The sequence below is a fragment of the Camarhynchus parvulus genome, chromosome 24 (genome assembly GCF_901933205.1).
Source record: "Camarhynchus parvulus chromosome 24, STF_HiC, whole genome shotgun sequence".
In the NCBI taxonomy this organism is placed as follows: Eukaryota; Metazoa; Chordata; class Aves; order Passeriformes; family Thraupidae; genus Camarhynchus; species Camarhynchus parvulus.
Genome location: NC_044594.1, coordinates 2,351,441 through 2,370,921, shown reverse-complemented (window position 1 = coordinate 2,370,921; position 19,481 = coordinate 2,351,441). Strand labels below are relative to the sequence as shown.

The 19,481-nt window shown below is 51.8% G+C and overlaps 1 protein-coding gene across 1 annotated transcript; it reads right to left on the bottom strand.

Annotated features, from left to right (window-relative positions):
- Positions 1 to 4,228: 4,228 nt before the first annotated feature.
- OAF (out at first homolog) lies at positions 4,229 to 18,167 on the bottom strand. The gene is given in 6 exon segments (XM_030965071.1): positions 4,229 to 5,527; positions 7,264 to 7,404; positions 7,701 to 7,740; positions 8,180 to 8,286; positions 8,289 to 8,313; positions 17,946 to 18,167. Coding segments are annotated over 6 exon segments (810 nt in total). The 3' UTR covers positions 4,229 to 5,252.
- Between the last annotated feature and the right edge of the window lie 1,314 nt (positions 18,168 to 19,481).

Sequence of the window (19,481 nt, the reverse complement as noted above, 5' to 3'; positions counted from 1 at the left end):
GCAAACGCTGCCATTTGCATATTAGTAACTGGGGGATGGATGAGTCCCTGCAGCGCTGCCAGGCTGCGGGGTGGGGTGGGAAGGAGGGCAGGAAGGAAAGAGCAGCGCTCCGAACCGCTCCGCCCTCGGCAGAGCTCGGGCAGCACCCGCAGCACCTGCCCCAAAGCCCTGCCCGAGCCCCCTTTGGGCACTGAGATCCTCTGGGTGGGCATTGCCCCGAGGGAAGGTGGATGAGAGAAGGGACAGAGATTTGGGGTCATTTTGTGCTGTTGTGTCCTCTCAGGCTGGGCTGGACCGACCCTGAGCTCCTCCAGGTGGGCATTGCCCCGAGGGAAGGTGGATGAGAGAAAGGACAGAGATTTGGGATCACTCTGTGGCATTGTGACCGGCCCTGAGCTCCTCCGAGTGGGCAGCACCTTGAGGGCAGGAGTGCCAGTGAAGGAACAGAGGTTTGGGGTCACTCTGTGGTGTTGTGTCTTCTCAGGCTGGGCTGGACCTGTCCCGAGCACCTTCAGGTGGGCATTGCCCTGAGGGAAGGTGGGCCAGTGAAGGAACAGAGATTTGGGGTCATTCTGTGGTGTTGTGTCTTCTCAGGCTGGGCTGGATTGGCCCTAAGCACCTCCGGGTGGGCATTGCCCCCAGGGCAGGTGTGCCAGTGAATGAACAGAAATTTCCACAGAATCACAGAATAATGGGGTTGGAAGAGACCTCTATGATCATCGAGTCCAACCCATGCCCTAACACCCCAACCAGACCATAGCACCAAGTGCCACGTCCAGTCTTTTTTTAAACACATTCAGAGATGGTGATTCCGCCACCTCCCTGGGAAGAGCATTCCAGTGCTTTATTATTCTTTCAGTGAAAAATTTCTTCCCAATATCCAACCTACCCCTTCTCTGAGGCAGCTTGAGCCTGTGTCCTCTGGTTCTGTCGGTGCTGCCTGGTGTCTGCAGCCTCCCTTCAGGTCACCTCTGAACCTCCTCCTCTCCAGGCTAAACACCCCCATCTCCTTGGGTCACTCTGGTAATCCTGGGCTGTTGTGTCCTCTCAGGCTGGGCTGGGCCTCGATGCTGAGTGAAGCAGCACGAAAAAGGAAAGTGAAAAGCATCAAAGAAACCCGTGTTGGCTGGAGATAAAGAGCAGGGTTAAATAATAAATAGTAAAGAGAAAGGCTGGCACATGGACACCCTGCTCTCCTGATGTGCTCCATCTCTGCCTCTTCCTCCTCATCCCCGCTGCTTCAAGCTGCAGTAAATACGTGGGAATAAAAGTCAATACTTCCAGAGAAGCCAGGCAAGAAAAAATCCCCTAACGCTGGCTTCTTCTGCAGAAAGAGCCAGAGGCCAGAGCCTGAGCTGTGTGACAGGGACCGAGCTGCTGCCTGTCCCTGCCATGTGCCACCCTGGTGACCCCGGCAGCCCTGGGGACACCGGTGTGACAGTGCCGAGCTGCTGAAAGCGTTAACGCTCAATTAGTAGCTGCCAGGTACGGGCTATCGCACATTCATCTCTCTCTGGCTGGGTAATTCGCGTTCCAGGGCTCTCGGCTTTCCCACACGCCGCTCTCCCTCCCTGGAAAGACAGGTTTCTCCCAAGGGATGGGTGGGCGGGCAGGATCTCCAGCCTCACCTGCAGAGCCCCGTCCCGCGGCATGGGCAGCGAGGACATCCCCGGGACAGGGCGGAGGAGCTCAGCCAAACCCTAACGAGGAACAACTGCAGGGGAGCTGGGGGTTCCCGGCTCGCCCTGGCATTTCTCTCCAGGGCAGGGGAGGTTTCAGCCTCCAGGAAGCAGCGAGGTGGCACCAGCTTGGCACGGGCAGCCGCTGGACTGCTGCCACCCCTGCAGCCACCGAGCCCTGCGGCGCTCCTGGGCAGCTGCCGCCCTCTTCTCGTGCGTTTTTCTCTGGGTTTTCCCCATCCCGAAGCCTGACGTGATCGGGTGTCTTCACTGCGTCAAACAGGAATTTATTTGCCGGTGGCTCCCGGCCAGCTTGAAAGGCTGGCGACCACGGGAGCTCTCCTTGCCCCACATCAGAGCAGCTTTTGTTCACCAAGCAGGAGTTTCTCATCTCTCCCTGCTCTTCCTGGCGCTTCTCCCGTTCTCCAGAGCCCACCAGGAGGGCTCTGCCGGTGGCATCTCCAGCCGGGCAGGAATCCCGGGCATCCTCTGGGCAGGGATGCTGTCCCGGCCACGGGCAGGGCACCAGTGCCCTCTCCTGGCCCCAGACACGGCTGCGAATTACTTTTTCTGGCTGTTATTTTGTGCTCAATGAAACAGCGGGGAAAAAAATTGAATATTTAGATGATTTTCTCCCCAAGCCCATCCCCTTGAGTGCCCCGAGCTTTGAGAGAACACACCTCCTCATGAAAATCAGGGGATGGATCGCAGCATCACCGCTTCTTTCTGCTGTGGAAATGAGATGATCAGGCAAGGCAGGGTTGGTTTTACTCTGATCTCTGCTAAAATCACGCCCAGACACCATCAAACACGCTGCTCTTTCTTTTCCGTGTGGTCACCAATGACCTATCCACTCCCCTCCTCACTGCAGGCTCCGTGCTCTTCCTCCCCTGCTGCTCCGGGTGTCTCTTGGATAAACTCTGCAGGCAGCACCTGATTTATGGGACAGGGCCTTGGCACGGGCCCTGGAAGCACAACCTGCAGCGAGACGCTACAAAAAATCCCCAATTTTATTAATTTATTTTTTATTTTTGGGAGGGCTGGGGACATCCTGCGATCCTGCAGGGACCGGCTGGACCACGAGCATCCCTGTCCCGACATCCCGACATCATCCCGACATCCCGAAGCGCAGCCGCGCTCCGCCAGCACCCACTGCTGGAGGCCGGCGAACTGCACCGGCTACGGCCGCTCCAGAGCCTCGGAATTCCAAACTAAAGCCCACGAGGGCTCGCTGGGATGGGTCCCGACTCTCCCAGAGCCAGCCCGTGTCTGTCCCGACATCCCCGACACGCGGGAAGGGACAGCAATGCCTGGCATGCATCCCCGCCCTGCTCACAGCCTGCCCCAGAGCTGGGGGGTTTAACCCCAATTCCTGGGAAACAAAACCCCACAGACAGCACAGAACAACCCCCTGCTCCCCCTGCCCCAGTAAAGGGTGAATTGTTGGTGGGTGAAGCAGAGAAAAGCTGGAGGTGCTGGTGCCATCCCTGCATTCCCCACACTAGAGGGAATCAGAGCTCCACATTTCATTTCTTCCTCCAGCAGCCGCCGGCAGCTCCGGGCTGGCCCCAAAGTGCCGCCCTCTCTTCAGCTGGAGCTATTTTAAATTTAAATTTTATCTGTTTTAAATTTAATTTTTCCTGGAAGAATTCACCAGGAATATTTTCTGTATTCACCAGAAATATTTTCTCTATTCAACAGGAATACTTTCTCTATTTACCAGGAATATTTTCTCTATTCACCAGGAATATTTTTTATATTCACCAGGAATAGTTTCTCTATTCACCAGGAATATTTTCTGTATTTGCCAGGACCCTTTCTCTATTCACTAGGAATACTTTTTATATTCACCAGGAATAGTTTCTCTATTCACCAGAAATATCTTCTGTATTCACCAGGAATATTTTCTCTATTCACCAGGAATATTTTCCCTATTCACCAGGAATAGTTTCCCTATTCACCAGGAATAGTTTCTCTATTCACCAGGAATATTTTCCCTATTCACCAGGAATATTTTCTCTATTCACCAGGAATATTTTCCACACCCAGAGGAGCCTCGTGGCACCACTGGGTGAGAGGAGCAGCCCCCAGCCCCCAGGACCTGCTCCTAGGGATGGGTTTATCCAGCAGAGCTCGAGCTCAAAGCCCCCACAACTGCTTGGGATGAGCCAAACCTTCCCCTACAAGCCTCAAACCTGTCTCCCTATGGAGGGAGTCCAAAATTTTTGCTGAGCCCAAAATTCCTGCATGTTCTCCCCCAATCCACGGCTCTTCACCAGGTGCAGGTTTGAGATTTACCCCTAAAAGAACAAATCTAAATTCACACACTGAGTATCATGCACAGAGAAACTTCTAGGCCAAGGATGCTTTAAAAAATCAGTTTATTTTACCTTACAAATGATAAATAATTTGTCTTTTTAAAAAAAAATCATTTCAACTGTGTTTTACTTCATGTTCCAATATTAAAATACCTTTCCCTTCTCCCCCCACCCCCCTTAAGTGATCGATACAAAAATAATTGTGACCAAATTATTTTTTTTTTTTACTTCTTTGCAAAAATTCCTGTATTTTAGGCAAAAAGGCACATTGTGAAGGCTTTTCACCAGGAGGCACAGGGGCTCCTCAAGACCCCAAGAGCTTCTCTCTCCTCTGTGCTTGTCCTAAGTTGAGTGGAAGAGGACACAGACCCAAGCAGCACTTCCAGTGCTTTTTGTCTGATCCCTCCAGGAATATTCCAAGGGCCAAGGACAACTTCAGCGTCACCCTTGTTTAACATATGGGGGAAACCAAGGCACAGCAAAGCAGTACAGTTATTTAAGAGCTTCTTGTGAATGGCTGGCAGAGCAGGACACAAAACTGGACGTGGATGTAGAATCCTGTCTCCTTCAAAACCCCACCTGGGATCCTCCTCTCCCCGTTCCAACCACAGGGTTTGGTGGCAGTCACGAGTGTCTGGGTGCTTCTTTCTTAGTGGAACAGTCACAAGACCAACACAAAAAGTTGGGCCTTCACTAGTCTAGAGAGGGATTAATTAAAGCCCTAATTACCAGCCCTTCAGGGGCATGAGATGCTGGGTTATTCCCCCTGGTGTATCTTCCATCCACAGGGGGATATAACAGCCAGTCAGGCACTAGGAAAAGCTACAGGCAGGCTCTTGCTTTGGGTGGGCTTCAAAGCCTCCTTGTTCAGGGGCTGTGGTCCCAAAAATCAGCTGTTTCCCCGTGGATGTGTCACCAGGAGGTGGTGAAGGCAGCAAAGGGGGTTCTTCAGCAGCAGAGATGTCAGGTCAGCAAGATCCTCGCCCTGCCCGCTCGGCTCGAGGCTGCAGAGCAGGGCAGCACCCCCCTTTTCCCTGTGCTTCACCCCAAAACCTGCATCTCCTGCTCCAGGGAGCCAGAGCATCACCAGCCGGCGAGCTGAGCCCGGGCAGGGTCCCGTGTGGGGAGGGAGGCCAGGAAAGGCCACGAGGAAAGGCACAGAGCACAAGGCACCGCTGTGAACATCATTCCTTCTCCAGAGCAGCCAGCTCCTGGCTGGGGCAGACGAGCCACCCCTGGCAGGCCTGGCCTGGCTCTAAGTTTCCTCATCCCAGAGGCAGAGCTGCTTTTGAGGCACGTAGTAGTGGAAGGTGTAGCCCTTCTGGCAGCTGCGGATGCCGCACTTGTAGGAGCTGAGCCTGCCCGCCGCGTCGCGGCTCTTGCAGTACTTGAGCATGCAGGGGTACCACTCGATGCTCAGCGAGTAGCTGCACAGGCACGGCCGCCAGCGCTCGGGGCACTGCCGGCAGCGCTGCAGCTCCGGCAGGTCCGAGCCCTGGGGGAGAACCTCGAACATGGAGCCGTCCACTCCTGCGGGGGGAAAAACACACACAGGATCAGGGTGGAGGGACACCAAAGGACAGAGCCACCAAAGCCATCCCAACGCGGCTCCCAGGGTGAGGAGCAGGTTGGACAGAGCGTTTTCAGAAGCTGTTGGGACTTAAATCTGAGTGGGAACCACAGGAGGACTAAAAGGCCCCAAGGAAAGTAAGGTCCGAGCTCTGCAGCAGCACCTTGAACATGAAGCTGTCCGCTCCTGTAAGAGCAAGCACACACAGGATCAGGGTGGAGGGACACCAAAGGACAGAGCCACCAAAGCCATCCCAATGCGGCTCCCAGGGTGAGGAGGAGGTTGGACAATGTTTCCAAGGGCTGTTGAGACTAAAATCTGAATGGGAGCCATGGGAGAATGAAAGACCCCAAGGAAAGCAAGGTCTGGCAGGTCCGAGCCCTGGGGGAGAACCTCGAACATGGAGCCGTCCGCTCCTGTAAGAGCAAGCACACACAGGATCAGGGTGGAGGGACACCAAAGGACAGAGCCACCAAAGTCACCCCCAGCTTGAGGAGGAGGGGGTTGGACAATGTTTCCAGGGGTTGTTGGGACTTAAATCTAAATGGGAACCACAGGAGGAATAAAAGACCCCAAGGAAAGCAAGGTCCGAGCTCTGTGGCAGCACCTCGAACATGGAGCCATCCATTCCTGCAGGGGCAAGGACAGACAGAGCTCAGGGTGGAGGGAAGGGCCACTAAATTCATCCCCAACGTGGCTCCCAGGCTGAGGAGGAGGTTGGAAAATGCTTCCAAGGGCTGTTGGGACTAAAACCTGAATGGGAACCACGGGAGAAATAAAAGACCCCAAGGAAAGCAAAGTCCGGCAGCACCTCAAACAGGCATCCCTCAGGGTGAACAGGCATCCCTCAGGGTGAACAGACACACTCCTCAGGGTGAACAGATATCCCTCAGGGTGAACAGATATCCCTCAGGGTGAACAGGCATCCCTCAGGGTGAACAGACACTCCTCAGGGTGAACAGGCATCCCTCAGGGTGAACAGGCATCCCTCAGGGTGAACAGACACTCCTCAGGGTGAACAGGCATCCCTCAGGGTGAACAGACACTCCTCAGGGTGAACAGATATCCCTCAGGGTGAACAGACACTCCTCAGGGTGAACAGGCATCCCTCAGGGTGAACAGACACTCCTCAGGGTGAACAGGCATCCCTCAGGGTGAACAGGCATCCCTCAGAGTGAACAGCCTAAAAAGAAAAAAAACAGGCTCCCTCAGGGTGAACAGGCATCCCTCAGAGTGAACAGACACTCCTCAGGGTGAACAGGCATCCCTCAGGGTGAACAGACACTCCTCAGGGTGCTGCCATGAGATTAAGCCAAAGGAGACAGCCACCAAAGCCAGCTCTGGTATCTCTGCACAGTCCTCAGGTCAAGGAGGAGGTTGGACAGAGCATCTCCAGGGACTTAAATGTGAATAGGAAGCACAGGAGAGCAAAAGACGCTGGGGACAGTAAGCCAGAAGACACAAAGCCAATGTCTCTCCTCTGGGTTTGTGGAGGAGGTGAAAAGGTCACTTTTAAAATCCCAAATTAGGTTCACTCAGGGAGCGCCAGCAGGAGGAGCGAGATCTGCTCACACACAGGGCAGGGTGACACATGTGCCTCAGAGCCAAAACAATCCGTGCTGATCCCCAGAAACCTGGCAGGAGCCAGCACGGCACCGTGCCAGCCTGCTGACAGCAGCAGCTGCAGGGAAATCACCTTTCTCCAGCCAGAACTTGACATCTTCCTCCCGGGTGTAAATGGCCTCCCTGGCCTCCGCGCAGACGTTGTGGATGTGGGAGCTCAGCTGGGCAGCCTTGCTGAAGTTCACAGCCACGTCCATGCTGAGGTGCTCCAGGCCTCGCACTCCTCTGACGTTTTCTAGAAATCACCTACCTGTATTTCTAGACACAATGTGATGTGCTAACCCACCAGATTGAGAACAGATGTACCTTACTGGTGAGAGCACTAAAATAACATTGTTACGAAACACATTTTGTTCTCCATTTTATTAACAGATTTGTCTGGGGAGGATTCACACCCTGACACAAATATCAACTAAAGCACACAAACAAACCAACTAAATGACAATACACTGACAATTCAGTTTAATACCAAACCCCTCAAGGTTTTGGTATCCCTGAGGTGCTCCAGGCCTCGCACCTCCTCTGCCTGCCTCACTGTCCGGGGGTTTTTCTGCAGAGGAAATCACCACAACTTCAATCCTGGGTGCACCTCGTTCCTTACAGATGTGGTGCCAACACCAGATGTGACAACAGATGTGCACCTGCATCCTGTAACTGCTGGTACTAAAACCACGATGTTTTACCCTTGCCTGTGGTGGTTTCTCCATGCTTTGTCCTGATAAATGGTCCCAGATCAGTCCTGGCTTCACTGGGGCAGGGATTTTCACACCCCAGCACAAATTAGGCTCAACTAAACCACTACACAAATGAGGCTCAACTAAATCTGGCTCAATACCACTGACAAATTCCGTTTAATACCAAACCCCTCAAGCAGGAGGGGTGGTCAGAGGTGGGTTGAAGAGCTGAGCAGCCAGGGAACAGCCTGAGGAGGGCATCCAGGCAGGAAAACTCAGAGGATTGCTGGCTGGAGGGGAGGAGGGAGCCTGTACCTGGCGCAGCTTGGCCATGGACTCGCTGGGGATGATCTCGTTGCGGTGCAGCCGGGTCACAAAGCACAGGGCCTGGAACTGGCTCTGGCCCCTCTCCAGCTCCCCAGGATTAAGGCACGGAAAATCTTCACCTCCTGACACAGGGAGAGAAATAACAACAGTGAGAGCTGCAAATCTTTGGCATCGGCGAGGTGAACTGAGAGGTCGGGGTCAAAGAGAAAGGCTCCAGCCCTAAAACAAAGCCAAAGGTCTCCTGCCTGTGCTGCCTGAGTGTCGGGGTCTCTCGCTGCTCAGAGTGACCCCAAGAAATGTTGAAAAGTCTCTTTTCCCAGCCCAACACTTGAAGAAGGACTCAGAGCTCTTCAGTTCTCAGTCTCAAGGTTGTTTATTGTATCTTATCTATAAAATTCTTTCTCCTGTCCTGCTGGGGTCTGTTCAGCAGGTCAGACAGAGGCGCTCTGCCTGCCCCCAGGGCAGAGTTATGTCTTTATACTAAAAACTATGTGTACAATATTTACCATAACTTCCCAATACCATCACCTATGTTACACAGTGAGCTTCTACTCAACCAACCCAAAAGTGCCACCATCACAGCAGAAGATGGAGGCCAAGAAGAAGAAGAAGAAGGAGAAAGGCTGGATACACCCAGATCCCTCCATCTTGCCCCCCTGAACCCCCATTCTAAAAACCCCAAAATCTACTTTTTCACCCCGTGATAAATTCACTATCATTCTACTTAATTTGTCATGGCTTGCTGATCTTCATCTAAGGTTGCTAATTTGCTCCACAGGTCATGATCAAAACCACAGGGGCATTTTGGGCTCTGTGCCAGGGTCCCTGAGCCCCCTGGCAGGGTCTGGGCTGCTCAGGACAGACAGAGGGATGTGCTGGGTCCTGACACCAGAGCACAGGGGTGTGGTCCCAGCTCCAATCCCACCCCAAAGCCTGCAGCACAATCCCTGGCGTCTGTAAAGAATGAAAGGTTTTCACAATCTCACTGTGGCAAGGACAAACTGCTGCCAGGTCACATCCCACACCCAAGAGCTGAGGGTTTCTGTGCCTTCCCAAGAAGGGAAGCAAAGGCCCAAGGAGCCTCGTTTGGTTTTGCTGAGCAAATATCACACAGCCATCACTTCATGCCTTACTGAGTAAGCAGCCCCAGATTTCCTCTGCTGCCTCCCCTCACTTGCTTCTTGACAAGTGGAGAAAAAGTTCCTCATCCCTGAGCGTGTGGAACAGAAGTGAGAATGGAATTATTAAAGGCAGAATGAGCCATGATGATCAGCTGCAGCTGACTTCCTTTTCTGTCACTGATTTTGTCGTTTCACATAACATGGATTGCAGTCCTTTCCAGAACCAGCTTGGAAATCAGTCACAGTTACTTCACGTAGAGCCACAGAATTCCTTGGCCAACAGCAGGACCCTGTGTCCTGCTCTGGCACCAAACCCTGATTTCTTTGCAGCGATCAATCCCTCCCTCTTCAGGGGCATCAGTGCCTTTTGTGGGAATCTGCCATCCCTTGGTGCCACCCCATCCCACCCCAAGGGCTAAGCAGGACTGGAACAGGGAGAGCAACCCCTGCCTTTGGCACCTCCTGCAGCCAAACCCCGGCACAGAGAGCTGGGCAGGGCTGGAGAGCAGAACCAGAGCTGTGCCAGCTGCTCAGATCCCTCTCCTCCCAAGCTGTTCCTGCTGGATGCCTCGCTGCCCTGGCCTCTGCCAGCCTCCCTCTGCCCCAGAAAGGAACATTTCTCTTTTCCAGCCCCAGAAGGGAGCATTTCCCTTTTCAAGCCCCAGGAAGGAGCATTTCTCTTTTCCAGCCCCAAAAGGAAGCATTTCCCTTTTCCACCTGAGCTTCCCTGCTCACTGAGCCCCCTGTTTATTTCCTGCCTTCTCTCCCATGCCCAGAAGAGCAACGGGAATGCCATTCAGTGCGCATCTGGACAGCTGCAAGAACAGCATTTCCACTCCCCAGGATGGGAGGAATCATCTTGCTGCTGCAATTGTTGACTGCACAACGAAGAGCAGGGCACTGAGAAGAAAGAGATTCCAAAAATTCTTGTGAAATTGCTGTGGAATTTTTACTTTTTTTTCCCGAGAGATTTAATGGGGAGGTGTCGCACTGAGTCAGGGGAACAAACCACATTCCCCATCCACATTTGGTCCAGCTGGGAGCTCCCCCAGCATGCAGGGCCCATGGACGAGTGGACTAAACCCAGCAGCTGACTCTGGCATATTCCTCAGCTGAGGGTTTAATTCTAATTCCCTTTGAACAGGCTGGGAAAAGCAAGCAGGGAGAGCCACGCTTTGCATTCAGGCCGAAAACCTCCACAGGCAGGAGATTAAAAACAGTGCAGCACTTCCCAGGTTGGAGGCAATTTTTGTAAAATGAGAACGTGCCGAGCAGCTGATTAATCCTCCTGATCCATCTATTTAAGAATTAGCCTTCAGCCAGGCAGATCTTTCCTCCTCGGGGCTGATGCAGATGGAGAATTCACAACTCCCTGTGCCCAAACTCCAGGTGCCAGGGATTTCCAGAGCTGACACCAAGGGAGATGCATTGGGACAGGCTGGGTTGCCAGCATTGAAACAGCTTTAAAAAAGCTGTTTTTTCAAGGATATATTTTCAAGGATATATTTTCAAGGATATATTTTCAAGGATATATTTTGTGGCTCCTGTAGCATTCTGAGGGGGGAAATCCCACCTTTAGCTGGACCTTGCAGTGACCACTCTGTCCTAAACAAACCCAATTTCTTCTCTTCCCTGTTCCAAATCCTTGCCTGGCTTTGGTCCCTCTCTCCCTGCAGCCCCAGGTGGAGCAAGGACCGAACCAGGCTGCTTCAAAAAGATTCCAGAGGGAAAAGAGCTTGAAGAAGCAGACAGGACTCGGTTTCTTCATGCACAAAAGCCCCTTCTTTGGTCACAAAGCTCGTATTTATAGGAAATACCAGAAGGAATGTGTAAGACTTAATTGGCTAACAATACACTTATTTATTTGTGTATATTGGTCAGCAAATGGCCAGGCTGTATGTCTGTCAAATTTCTATATTTGGTTAGACAGAGTTAGCTTATACATTTTAAAGTTATAAAGTTTATGTATTATATATTTGAAGTTATGTATATATTATTAATAATATTTTAAATTTTATATAAATATATAAATATAATTAATTATGATTATAATTATTTTATTATTATATAATTATATATTTATATATAATAATAAATATAAATAAATATATATTTATATATAAATTTAATATATAAATATATAAATATATCTATAAATATATACAAAATATATATTTATATATATTTATATTTATATATTACAGTATTTATTTATATTGATATTGTTATTTTATTTATGAAGTTTATATATTATATATTTTAAAGAGTTCATTTGGTTAGTTTATATATTTTCTCCACTGATTCTCATGGGACAGATTTATTCTTTAGGCAGGTGCAAACTTATTTTTCTTACTAGATTAGGTTGTTAACTGCCTTTATTCTTATGATTTTTCCTTTTGGGAACTTAGATGGAACTTATAAGCTGAAGCTAGCTTAGCTAGAACAGCAGGGCCTAAACTATATTATATAAAATATAAAAAAAATTATGAAATAAATAAATATACCTATATTTATAATATAGGTATATATATAGGAATATAATATATAGGAATATAATATTCATGAATAAATATAAATAAATATATTTATAAAATATATCAAATATAAATACAAATATATAAATATATAAGTATATTCATATATTTATATTAATAAAATATATAAATAATATAACTATACAAAATATATATTAAAGTATAAAATATAAATTACAAAAATTAAAATATAAAATATAAAATATAAAAATATACAATATTATTTCTACTTGTATGTAACAAAGAGCCACCAAAGCTTTCCCCAAAGCTTGCAGAGCACCTTCCCCTCCCCAGCCTCCTTTTCCCAGCAGGACAAGCAGTGAATCAGTGCCAAGGTGGGTACCCAGCCAAGGCAGCAAACAGCACCTTGAACTCCAGGTTCCTGCAGAATTTCCCAGCAGGGAACAAGTCCCAGCAGAGCAGGGACTCTCCAGATAACTCAGGGTGCGGAATCCTCAGCCCTGAGTGGGGCAGCGGCAGCTGGGGATGGGTGACAAACACTGCAGGGGACAGCCAGCCCTGCAGCACGGCCACAGCAGCTCCTCAAGGCAGCAGGGAAATCAGTGCTCCCAAAATCCCATTGTTAGAGCAGGGAAATCAGTGCTCCCAAAATCCCATTGTTACAGCAGGGAAATCAGTGCTCCCAAAATCCCATTGTTAGAGCAGGGAAATCAGTGCTCCCAAAATCCCATTGTTACAGCAGGGAAATCAGTGCTCCCAAAATCCCATTGTTAGAGCAGGGAAATCAGTGCTCCCAAAATCCCATTGTTACAGCAGGGAAATCAGTGCTCCCAAAATCCCATTGTTAGAGCAGGGAAATCAGTGCTCCCAAAATCCTGTTAGAGCAGGGAAATCAGTGCTCCCAAAATCCCACTGCTTCAGCACAGAAATCAGCGCTTCCCCTCCCAAAATCCCATTATTACAGCAGGGATATCAGTGAGAGATATCCCAGGGAAATCAGTGCTCCCAAAATCCTGTTAGAGCAGGGAAATCAGTGCTCCCAAAATCCTGTTAGAACAGGGAAATCAGTGCTCCCAAAATCCTGTTAGAGCAGGGAAATCAGTGCTCCCAAAATCCCACTGCTTCAGCACAGAAATCAGCGCTTCCCCTCCCAAAATCCCATTATTACAGCAGGGATATCAGTGAGAGATATCCCAGGGAAATCAGTGCTCCCAAAATCCCATTGTTACAGCATGGAAATCAGTGCTCCCAAAATCCTGTTACAGCAGGGAAATCAGTGAGAGATATCCCAGGGAAATCAGTGCTCCCATTCCCAAAATCCAACTGTTACACCATGGAAATCAGTGCTCCCAAAATCCCATTGTTTCAGCACAGAAATCAATGCTCCCACTCCCAAAATCCTTCTGTTACAGCAGTCGTGCTCCCAAAAAACACTGTTTCAGCACAAACCGTCCCCCCAAAACCATATCACACATCCCAAAACATTATTCAGCACAAAATCGTCCCCATCCCAAAATCCCATTGTTTCAGCACAGAAATCAGTGCTCCCATCCCAAAATCCGACAGCACAGAAATAGCATCCCAAAATCCTCAGTTACAGCAGGGAAATCAGTGCCCCCATCCCAAAATCCCACTGTTTCAGCACAGAAATCAGTGCTCCCATCCCAAAATCCCACTGTTTCAGCACAGAAATCAGTGCTCCCATCCCAAAATCCCATTATTTCAGCACAGAAATCAGCGCTCCCATCCCAAAATACCATTGTTTCAGCACAGAAATCAGTGCCCCCATCCCAAAATCCCATTGTTTCAGCACAGAAATCAGCGCTCCCATCCCAAAATCCCATTCACACAATCCACCCAAAAAAACAGGGAAATCAGTGCTCCCATCCCAAAATCATTCCATTTCAGCACAGAAATCAGCGCTCCCATCCCAAAATCCCATTGTTTCAGCACAAAAAACCCCCCCCCCCCCAAACCGATTATTTCAGCACAGAAATCAGCGCTCCCATCCCAAAATCCCATTGTTTCAGCACAGAAATCAGTGCTCCCATCCCAAAATCCCATTGTTTCAGCACAGAAATCAGCGCCCCCATCCCAAAATCTGATTATTTCAGCACAGAAAACAGCGCTCCCATCCCAAAATCTGATTATTTCAGCACAGAAATCAGCGCTCCCATCCCAAAATCCCATTGTTTCAGCACAGAAATCCCACTGCTGCCCGTCCCTACCCACGGCACTCCCCAGGAGGAGCAGGGAAATCCTCCAGCTCCTTCCCTCTCAGCCATCAGTGGGGTGAGAGCAGCTCAGCCCCCCCTGCCCGGGTTGTTTTCTTTTTTATTTTTCCAGCAGGGATTTACAATCCTGTGTGGTCCAGCTCCCAGCCCAGCAACGAATCCACGCCGAGTGGAGCAAAGCAGTTCCCAGGGAAATAAATCACTTCAGTGCCTTCCTCCCTGCAGCTCTCCTGCCAAATTTCTCTCCCCTAAGGACATCGGGGCTGCTGTGGGGACCCAGTTTTGTCTTTGTAGGGGCACAGGGAAAAAAGGAGAATGTGCTGCTGGGGACAGGGGGTGACAGCAGCGCTGCTGGGGCCAATTCTGCACTGCTGTCAGCAGCCCTTGCCCCAGGGATGCAGCACTGCTGGCCAGAATTGCAGGAGTTTGCACAGCACAGGGAGCTCGGGGCTGCATCCACACCCGGGGTCCAGCCAGCTGAGCTACCCTCAATGGGTGGGGATTACGGATTTTAACCCCTCTGTGTCTGGAAATGGCTGGAATGGAGAATTTGGGTCTGCTGCCTCTTATATTCAAGTATTGAAAACGGCAAATCAAGCATGTGCTGGGAGAGGGGGAATAACAAGCAAATTTTCTGAGCAATAAATACAATTCTACAGAGTAACGAACAGCCGGGTGTTTCAATGACCCCTCCCACAGACTGCTGAATGTCCCTCATTTCCTACTTTTGGTATCTGCTCAGAGAAGAAGCTGCTTTCCAAACCACACAGATAAAATCTGAGGTCGGATGCTTCCCGTGCCACCTGGTGATTTGTCACCCACATGAGGAAATTCTGACACCACCACCCCAAAAACATCACGCGGCAGCTTTATCCACACGGAAAAGGACTGGCAGTGCAAGGGTTAAAGCACTACCCAGGCTTCCTCGCCTGTGTTTCCAAGCCCAACTTTTCCAGCAATGGAAAAGGAAGAGAAACTTCTCCCTATCTTTGTGCTGACCTTGAAATAAACCCACCCACTTTGTTCTCAGGCCGTGTTTAACAACTGGCAACCTCACTCCACTCCAATCAGACACAACAGTCAAGGTTGCTGAGCCCCCTCATTTTTTTTTTTTTTGGATACAAAATTTGGTTTTTTGCAATACAAAATTTGATTTTTTTTTTGCAATACATTTTATGCCTGACCACAGGAAGAGAAGCGTTTTCATTCCCTTCTTTCAAACTGCAAGAAAACAAAGGGTCACCCCTGCTCTGCCCAGAAAATGAGTCCCAGTTTGAACTCTCACTGCCCAGTTTGTGCTGCACCCAGGAGAAAATAACCTGGAGCTCTGAGAACACAGCTCCAGCTCTGTAGGGCAGGCAGGGATGGAAGAGAAAAGAAAATCCCAGCCCTGTGGAAGCCCCAGGCACTGCTCAAGTCCCACCAGTGTCAGAGCAAAGCAACGAACAATGATCTCATTTAGCTCCTTTCTTCTCCAGCCCCTGGTCTGGCAACCACAAATTGCCAGCAGAGAGAAAAAAATAATAATAAAAAAAAGCAAATAAACCCCTGACTTTGGACAAACCCCCTGCAGTTTAAGCCAGAGGAATGGAAAACTCATTTGTGGAAAAACCCCAGCATCCTGGCCACATCATCAGGCTCAAGGGCAGCAGACAACAACCCCAGCTGCTGTTGGGAACACTCAGAGCCCCACGACCTCCAGAGCAGGCAGAAATTGTGTAATTTGGGTAATTTGGGCGAGAGGAACAGCAGGGCAGAACAGGGAACTGTCTGGGTGCAGCTGCAGCAGGTCAGGGGGAAGCCCAGCCAGGCTGCTGCCTGCTCACACATTACTCACCTCACCACAAAGCAGCTCCCTGCTCCTTTATGTTCCCCTGGCTTTTCCCAGCTATTTCCCAGCAAATCCACGGAGCAGACAGAGTCAGGCCCCAGCTGCCCTAAAACTGAGGATCAGGAATGTATTTACTGGATGCTTGTAAAGCCCTCCAGGGACCTTCACTTCCAGCAGGGGCTGTGGAGCTCAGGATATAACCCATGGACCCAAAACACCTCCAGAAAACCCCAATCCAGAATAAATTCAGCCCTAAAACCGAGGATCAGGAATGCATTTCTACAAGCTGGATGCTTGTAAAGCCCTCCAGGGGCCATCAATTCCAGCAGGGGCTGTGGAGCTCAGGATTTAACCCACGGACCCCAAACACTTCCAGAGAGCCCCAACCCAGAATAAACTCAGCTCTAATAAGGATGGGAGGGAGAGAAGATGTAACACACACTCAGTCGGGTTTGTGGGTGAGCTCTGAGCTCTCAGGAGGAGCTGAAGCAAATGAGAAATGCTGAGAAAATCACCAGGTCACATCCCAGGTTCCCAAAGGACCTGCCTAGGGGATCTGTAGTAAGTCTGGATTTCCCTGGCCTGGGAATGTGCAAGTTTGCAATCCATGGCTTCAGAGCCCTTCCTAACCTCTCATGGCTTGCAATTATTTAATATTTTCTTTAATAGGAGTCACAGAGCAGCTTCCCTGCACATGTGCTGGAGTATTTGAAACACGCCACATTTGAAATACGCCACATTTGAAACATGCCACCACTTCCAAAATCACCATGGCTTCTCAGGGAGGAAAAGGGACATCTGAGGGACTTGCAGGGAGACTGAGACTGAACTGGGAAGAGGCACCAGAGCAATCCCTGGCAAAAAGGCTCCAAGGTTCACAGCAGGCAGGGACACAGCACCTTCCTATCTCATGGCTCTGGGCTTCCTCCTGCTGCAAAGCAAAGTCCACCTGAGCAAAAAGCCAGGATGGGGGGTTGGAATGAGATAACACAGCCATGGCACCCTGGGCAAACTGTGCTTCCCTGGGCTGCGGGGATTCTCTGCATCCAGCCAGGACTGGCATCTCCATCCCATGGGATGTGCAGGATTTGGGGTTTCAGCTCAGAATTGACAGCTGCCAGTCACACATGTCCCACACCACACACAAGCCCCAAAGACAGCAGGAGCTCACCTGAGGAATCACCTGTACCCCGTGGCATCGCGGAGAGAGATATCCCAGAGCTACAGCAAGGCATGGACAGCCCCACACCAGGAACCCAAAATCTCCCCAGCCCTGCCTCTCCTGCCCTGCCTGGCTGTGCTGAGCCTGCCACGCAAAACTCTGAGGAATTGGGCAAACTGCGCCGCTCACAACTCAGGCAGGAGCACCAGAGCTGCTGCCCGTCCCCACTGGGATCTTCCAGCTGTTTCCAGCGTGGAGGCAGCCCCGGGCACAGGCGTGACACTGGTGGGGACAGCGAGCCTGGCTCACTGTCCTGGAGCTGTGCCGGAGAGATCAAACAAAGCCCCCGACGGTGCGAGAGGATGGATGGGCTTTGTGCATTCCGAGGGTCCTTTTGGCTCCTGGACCCCCAGTCAAGATTCTCCAGCTTCCGAGCTGGGATGGACGCGGGTCTGGGAGGAGGACGGGAAGATCGCCGTCCCCAGCGCTCATCCCACAAAAAGCACTCACAGAGTGCACGAAAAGCCCTGACCAGACCCTCCCGCGAGGTGCCAGCGCTCCCATCCCGCAGCCTTTATCCTCCTCCAGCTCCGCCGGGACCACGCGGCACCCGGGGATGCTCTCCCAGCTCTGCTCTTATCCGAAACCCTCGGGGATGGACCCAGCTCGGTCCCTGCCCGAAACCCCCGGGGATCCTCTCCTAGTCCCGTTCTTACCCGAACCCCCCGAGGATGCTCTCCCCGGCTCTCTCCCTGTCCGAATCCCCCGGGGATGCTCTCCCAGTCCCACTTTTATCCGAAACCCCCGGGGATGCTCTCCCCAGCTCCATACCGGTCTGAACCCCCCAAGGATGCTCTCCCTGGCTCTCTCCCTCCCCGAACCCCCCGGGGATGCTCTCCCCCGCCCCGTACCTGTCTGAAATCCGCCGTGAGCGTGACGAGGGCGCCGTCGGCCGCCCTTAGCTCCAGGCTGACGCAGTCGGCGCCGCTGTCGGCCTGCAGGCTCTCCTCCGTCACCTGCCCGCCGGGCAGCCGCACCCGCACCCGCAGCTCAGCCCGCGCCGCGCGGCCGGGCAGCGGGGCCAGCGCCAGCCAGAGCAGCGCGGGCAGCGCCGGCAGCCGCGGGCCGCGCATCCCCCGGGCCGGGCTCAGCGCATCGGGCGGGGGGCGCGGCCGGAGCGCGGAAGGCGGCGGGGAAAGGCGGCCCCGCCGCGCCCCCGGCCCCGCGGCGCTGCCTCGCTCGCCCCGCTCATTCAGCGTCCCTCGGTCCGTCCGTCCCTCCCTCGCCGAGCGGGCTCTGCCCGCGCCCCCCGCCCGTCACTTCCCCCCCGGACCCGGGACGGCCCCGCCGAGCAGCGCCCGCCCCGTCGTTAAAGGAACAGCGCCGGGCAGGGAGGGGAGCGGCGAGAGGCGGCCGAGCCTCCAGATAAAAACACAAACAGATCGCATGGATCCAGAGCCCAGGCTGTGCGCATGGATCCATCATCCAGAGCCCTGGATGTGCACATGGATCCATCAAACAGACCTGGATGTGCGCATGGATCCAGAGCCCAGGATGTGCACATGGATCCATCATCCAGAGTCCTGGATGTGCACATGGATCCATCAAACAGACCTGGATGTGCACATGGATCCATCACGCAGGGCCCTGGATGTGCACATGGATCCATCATCCAGAGTCCTGGATGTGCACGTGGATCCATCAAACAGACCTGGATGTGCACATGGATCCAGAGCCCAGGCTGTGCACATGGATCCATCAAACGCAGCCCTGGGTGCACACCATGGATCCATCACCCAGAGCCATGGATGTGCACACAGATCCATCACCCAGACCTGGATGTGCACGTAGATCCATCAAACAAAGCCCAGGCTGCACACATGGATCCGTCATCCAGAGCCCGGGATGAGCACATGGATCCATCAAAAACAGCCCAGGTTGACACATGGATCCATCAAACACAGCCCTCAGCCCACGGATCCATCACCCAGAGCTCCATCCAAGCCAGCCTTGAACACCTCCAGGGATGGGGCATCCACACTGAAATGCACTCAGAGTTTTCTGAGTTTTGAAATGAGTTTTCTGAACGTGTTCTTGCTGCAAGTCAATCGATATTGATGTGACTCCTCAGGCTCCCAGTGCCACGGGTCTGGTGTGAGCCACGCTGGTGGCATCCCTGTCCCTGAGGATGTCACTGGGACACACGCTGGTGGCATCCCTGTCCCTGAGGATGTCACTGGGACACCTTCAGAGCCTCTCTCCCAGGAATGAGGGACCTGTGTTGCTTCAGGGCCTGCACTCACTCTCCAAACGCCCCCAGTCTGCCCTTCACCTTCTTGCTTCTGTGATCATTTCCAGATGGGCAGATGCTGCTGAAGGGCCCCTTTGATTTCAAAAGGTCTCTCTGCAAACACAAAGGTCACTGTGGCAGCAGGATCAGGGCCTCG